Genomic DNA, 6,052 nt, shown 5'->3' with positions numbered 1-6,052 from the left:
ATACTTGGAGAGTCCGATATGGTGAATTGGAAGTGGGGCCTATTTTTTCCTGTTAACAAGTGCCTAGGTGATTATAAAGCCAATGTAGGCTTGGACATCCTGTTGGGAATCAACAGATAAGGGAGGGAACCACCACCAGAGTCAGCTCCAGTCCTAGATCCACTCAGAGTCACCATGCAAGGGAGACGCCCACTGCTCAGATGGCTCTGCCAAAGTGATACTGAAGATGTATAAGCAGATGTTGACAGGCTCTGGAGATGTGGCCTGTAGCTCTCCCTGTTCACCTTAGACTTTATATCTAAATGATATGGAAGGTCCAAACAAGATAATCATGTTGGATGTCACAGTGTGATCTGAGCCAACATGCTTTCTGCATGCATAGAATTCTGGGTTTGCCTAGAGCTCCTCTTTTATGTGCAAATGTTTCACTCAATGTTTTGCTAATATAGCCTCCCTCATTTAGACTTTGGATTTATGACATTGTCATACTAGAGCCCCACATTAGCTTAGGTACTTAAAAGATGTAGTTAGGCCGCTTTGATGTCGGAACCCATTCCTGTCTTAGAAAAGAGGTCATCAGCTTATACTGCACCTCTTCAGTGATGAGGAGCTTAGTTCTCCCAGGCTACTCTCATCTTGTGGAGACAGCTGTATTCATTAGAGATGCCTTTCTCACAGTGAGTGTGATTCTCCCACCCAGATGTATAAGTTTCTCTTCTCTCATTCATGACGATGTTGTAGACACATGAAGACAAGGATGCGTCTTTCCTAAATCTTTTCCATTCCAGGCCTAACAGAGGCTCCTAACACTTCTCAAAGTTTAATGTGCAAATGAATTACTGGGGAATCTTGTGAAAATGCAAACTGAGATTTTGGGTTTCTCTCTGGTGATATGGAGTCTGCTGTTCCAAGGACCACACTTACAGAAGCCTGGGTTGGGGGTTAAGAGTGTCTACCTAGAAGCAAGAGAGGCCTGAGTTAGTTGCTTGGCCCCTCACTTAGTGACTGTGTGACTGTGGATGTCATTCCATGTCTCAGTTCCTTTGCTTCCTTTACAGTAATATGAAGCTGATGAGGGTGGCTCCTATTGAGTTGTTGTGAGGACAGAGGCCAGGTTCAGGGGCTGGCACAGGGCATGTGATGGGCAATGTGAGATTTTGGTCATTTCCCACTGAACTGCCCTAGAACCTTTGATAGTTCCCTGGAGGTTCTCTGTATTTATGTCTCCTCTCCAGGAGTTATTTAGAGAGCCCATAACATAATGGTACAAATAGTGTTTTTTTTTTTTTTTTCTGGGCAACTCAGATGAATGAAATATTTATTCAGAAGCTTAAAGACATATCAACAAAGGTCTATCTTGGGAGGCTACACTGGTTCTATGCCTGTACTGATTAGAAATGCTAAAGGACAATTAGCTAAATCACTTTGATATGGTAAGACAATCTATCAGTATTTAACAAATGTCATTGTTATTTAGTTGATAGATTAAAGTTGGGGAAATTCTGGTTTCTTCATAAGCTGATGTACTCTTTTGTGTTTCCTGACTCAGTATTAGTGCCATCTCCTGCAGAAAGCCCCCTTTCCTTCCAGGCTGAGTTAGGTGCTCCTCAGACCACTCTATTATGTTACTTACTACATGAGACTGTAATGGTCTTTCTTCTCTGTTAGATTTTAATTCTCTGGGTACAGAGACCAGATCTTATTATTATGGTATATCTTCAGTGCCCAGTGAAGTGCCTGGTACAGAGCAGGGATTCTGAAAATGTTTGTAATAGGGAGGGAAGGAAAGAGGAAGAAAAGGAGGCATAAATGACCACCCTACACAAAGAGAAAGAGGAGAGCATCATTTGCAAGTGAGTTAGCCTTCAGTAACTTTTGTCTTCTTGAGGCAAAATTATCTGCTTCTTAGGAACATAGAGACATAGCACTTTACTGTGACAGAGGCTTTCCTTCTAGCTGACTTTCTAGTGGTGGGGGGCAATTGTCCCTACTCTTTGATATGAATGGATGTTGCATCCTGCCAGATGCCCTGTTCCTCTTTTGCATACACAGGGGCAAAGGGGACTGAGAAATTGACCTTGATCTCCAAATGTCTACCTTTATATTTTCAGCTCTATCAATAGCCCTGCTCATTTTGCTTCTAAGACAGAAGATGACTGCTTCCTCAAACATAAGCTCCCCTTATGTAAAGTATATTTTTCCTTGTGGGGACATGATTACTGTAACTATGGTTGTTTTTAACTTAGGGACACTTCTTTTTGTTAGGCACTTTCTGGGCCTTGAGAGTTTTAAAATAAGGCATTACTTTCCCAACTTGAGTAAGATAAAAACAGGTGGAGGGGACACTTGGCAATTTGGTGGCGGAGTCAAGATCACAACTTTGTTTTCTTCACTTGCACCCTGATGGGTGACCTGCGGGAAGCAGACTTCATGGACAATCACCTGCCTGAACTGCTGCAGGCTCCTCATCTAGCAGACTTATCAGGTGTAGACAAATCTAATGGCATCAGGCTGGGGGATTTGTGTGATATTTTCACAATGAAATTAAGGTGTGGCCACACTTGTTGGGAAAAGAAACAGGTATAAATTCCTGAATCCAAACCACAAATTTGGAATATACTAAAAGTTCCTGTGTTTGTATGAGTCTGGGACTTGCTCAGCCAAGTACCGCCCCATCTTCTCAGCATGAAAATGACATCTATGCAAAAACAAACAAACAAACAAACAAACAAACGAACAAACAAACAAACGAAAACCCAAAACAAAAACACCAAAGACAATGCATTTTGTGTGGTCCCCTCCACATTTACCTAAACAAGGAAGGAGGTGCTTTTGCTCCCATCTTTCCCATGTCATAAGAATGAAGAGGCTATAGCAGAAGCCCCAGGTGGAAGCCCATGAGGACTGGCCTGGGTCATCTCCCAGCACAGTTGTCCACAGTGGGCATCTAGATGCTCACAGACCTGCACTGGGCATCTGCTCACAGGCCTGCAGTGCTCCCAGAGGTGCTGAGGTGGTTACTGCACTCTGCTCCCTTGAGTTGATTCAGATACTTTCCTCCAAATCCTCAAAGGCAAGAACTTGCAGAAAATGCAATTTCCTTTTGAGCACAGCTTCTGATCACTAAATCAATAAGGCATGATGGACATGTGTCTATCTGAGAAGGCATGATGGACAGGTGTTGAATGATCAAGGAGGGACACCGGGACTGCAGGAGATGCTGAGGCTGCTGTTCTGTCAGATGTAAAGACCCTGAGTGGCCTGCATGCCGAGATGGAAGGCCTATAGGGCATGTGGCCCTTGACTCTCCAGCTGAGACCCACCACTGCCCACAGAAGAGACAGGAGCCCAGTGACAGAATCACATCTGCAAACTTGTTTCACTTTTTGAAAGGTAGCTTTTTCTTTTTCAGAAAATAGATTTCAGAAGAAAGTTTTCTCAGTAAAGAAAACCCATTCTATTCAAATAAACATTTCTGCATGATTGCCTTGGATCAGTCCTCAGCCATTTCTGCAGGAGGTGAGCTGCAAATGGCTGCTGTGTCTGAGTGATAAGGTGGAGTAACCCTCGGTGCCATGTCTGACCTACAGCAGGGTGTGCTGGATGGTCTGCTTGCCAGGGAGGGCTCAGCACAGTGTTCCTGGGGTTTTGGGGGCTTGCCGATGGCACGAGCCTGCCCTTGAGAAGGAGTGGGTTGGATGCTGGAACGGAACAGCCCTGAACAATCAGGATGGACTCAGCCTAGTCACAGGGCCAGAAGAGAATGGCAGGGAGGAAGGGAAAGAAAAAGAAGTGGAGTGAATCTCGGGTCTTGGAAGGGTCTCAGAAGTGACTGGGTCATGCAAGCAGTGACCTCCCAGGAAGCGGGGGAGGGGAGGTCAGGGGAAGAGAAAAGGGGTGCGGGGGAGCTCTTAAGGTGGGGTTTTCTCAGGATTCCCACTTCCTTTGAGAGTTTAGGAATCTCAAATGGCTAAGTATGTGGTAGGTTGTGTGTGTGTATGTATATGTAAGGAATTGATTGTTCTGGGGAGGGGAAGTAAGCTCTTCTGGGTTTATTGGGGGAATTAATTTGCTGTAATTCTCAAGAAATGCCTTCTGTGGCAAAGTCCTCTAGGTCATTGGTGGAGATGATGCCCAGGCTTGTTGTGTCTTTCCCCTCCTTTCCTGGGCTCCGGGGAGGCCCATTGGAGCGCTGGCCTGCAGAATGCTGGGTGGGGTCACCATGAGGCCCCGGGGCTGGCTGCAGGTCAGTATCAAGGGTACTCTGGGGCCCAGGGCCAGCTGCCTCAGTAGTGTCATGGCCTTGCTGTAGGAAGGTGGGGGCAGAGAGCTGAGAGGAACAGCGTAGTGGCATCAAGGTGGTCGCAGGCAGGGGCTGGAGGCCGGGGAATAATATGTAGGGGGCAGCAAGAGCGTCCAGAGGGGGCGGCTCAGGGGAACCTCCCTCAGAAGATGGGATAGAGATCTTGACATATTTGCCTGTCTCTGGGTCATAGAAGGTCTTGATTTTCACCTGGAGTGGCAGATCAAAGACAAAGTACTCTCCAGATTGGGGGTCTTGGAGGACTTTCTGGGTGGCAGGGTAAGGGGGCAGGGGCATGAAGGACTGGGGTCTCCCAGGTGGCCTCCTGACTGGCTCTGAGAAGGTGGATACTGAGTGGCGGTGCACGGGAGGGGGCAAGGAACGAACTATGGGGAACTTGGCCTGAGGCCCCTCTCTGGGGGTAAGGGGTCTGTGCTCTGGGCCCTCCAGGTAGGGCTTTTCCTCTCGGGGTCCACCATACATTTCCTGTGTCTGGTCAGTTTTTCTCCTCTTGCTTGCAAGCTTCTTTGCCCGCCGCAGGGCCTTTTCTGTTTTGGGAGGAACTGCAGGTGGCTTGGTGGCCACCTTCTCTAGGTGAGCTGGAGGCTCTGGTTTTTCAGGGAAGCCTGCTGAGTTAGTGGCCACATCCAGCAATGATCCTCTTGGAGAGAGTGTCCTGAGGTCTTCTGCTGATGGCTCAAGTTGGGGGTCGGAGCTGGCCTCCCATGTGAAGGCATGTGTCAGGTCCTCTCTCCGAGAGATTCTGGCAGGACTGGGGCTGACCCAGGGGCTGGCCCAGGGGCTGCCTTGGGGAGGCTCCCCTGGCGTCAGTCTCAGTTCACTGGGGGCCTGAGAAGCATCATCCCAAACACTGCTGGTAGCAGGAGAGCATGCGCTGCTTTCCTCCAGAGAGCTGGTGTTGGGGGAAGTTGCCATCTCACCAGGGGTCAATCTTCTCCCTGGAGGCCCTGCTCTGGGTGTAGACAAAAAGTGACTTTTTAAATCTTGTGTCTGCTCTTCCCAACAGGTTCCAAGCTGCTGTGGGGGTGACTGGTCTTCTAAATTGATTTTGGGCAAAGCAATCATGGGGATGTGCTTTAGAGCCTCCAGCTTCCCCTGGTCTGTGGAACTGCTCTTTCCATCATTCACCACAACCTTCCATGTGGCATCTGGGAGTGGCTTTGGCCCTTCACCCTCTCCCATGAGTAAAGGAGATGAGACATTCCCCTTTGTCTCCGTCCTGGCCACAGTGGTCACCCACCCGTGGTCTTCCATGCCCTTGCAGCCCACATGCTTCAAGTGGGTGCCCCTCATGCCAGTGGGTATTGGGGTGCTGGGCATGTCCTGGCTCTGGGGGGTACAAAGACCAGCATTCTCACTCCAACTTGGCCTTGGCAATTCTTCCTCTTTGTGGCCACTGCCCATTGGGTCCTCTGAGGACAAGGTCCTCAGGAGGGGCAGCATGACAGGTTTTATCACAGGGGTGGCCCTGAGGGTGTTGTCTTTAATTGCAAACAATATGTGCTTGTTTGAAGCAGAAGATGGTGAGGGAGTAAGGGCTTTGGCATGTGAAAGTGTCTCGTCCTTACTTCCCGCCATCCAAGCGCCTCTGATGTTAGCTTTCTCCCTGGATGCCTGCCTGGGTCTCCCTCCAGACATACTTTCCCCTTCTCCATGCAACGTTTTCTTCTTGCTGTGCTCTTCCACACACACGTGCCCATTACTGAAGGCACAGTACTGTAGTTCATC

General features: G+C 48.4%; 1 protein-coding gene across 1 annotated transcript in view; it reads right to left on the bottom strand.

Moving 5' to 3' along the window:
• Positions 1-4,081: 4,081 nt before the first annotated feature.
• The window catches only part of CUNH10orf71 (chromosome unknown C10orf71 homolog), a 4,294-nt gene continuing 2,323 nt past the window's right edge, over positions 4,082-6,052 (bottom strand). Inside the window, 1 exon segment of the mRNA XM_006927078.1 lies at positions 4,082-6,052. This exon segment is cut by the window's right edge and continues 18 nt beyond it. Within this exon segment, the coding sequence (XP_006927140.1) occupies positions 4,082-6,052 (1,971 nt within the window).

The sequence above is a fragment of the Pteropus alecto genome, unplaced genomic scaffold (genome assembly GCF_000325575.1).
Source record: "Pteropus alecto unplaced genomic scaffold, ASM32557v1 scaffold287, whole genome shotgun sequence".
Classification (NCBI taxonomy): domain Eukaryota; kingdom Metazoa; phylum Chordata; class Mammalia; order Chiroptera; family Pteropodidae; genus Pteropus; species Pteropus alecto.
Note: the sequence above shows the minus strand (reverse complement) of the source record. Positions and strands in the feature narration are given on the sequence as shown.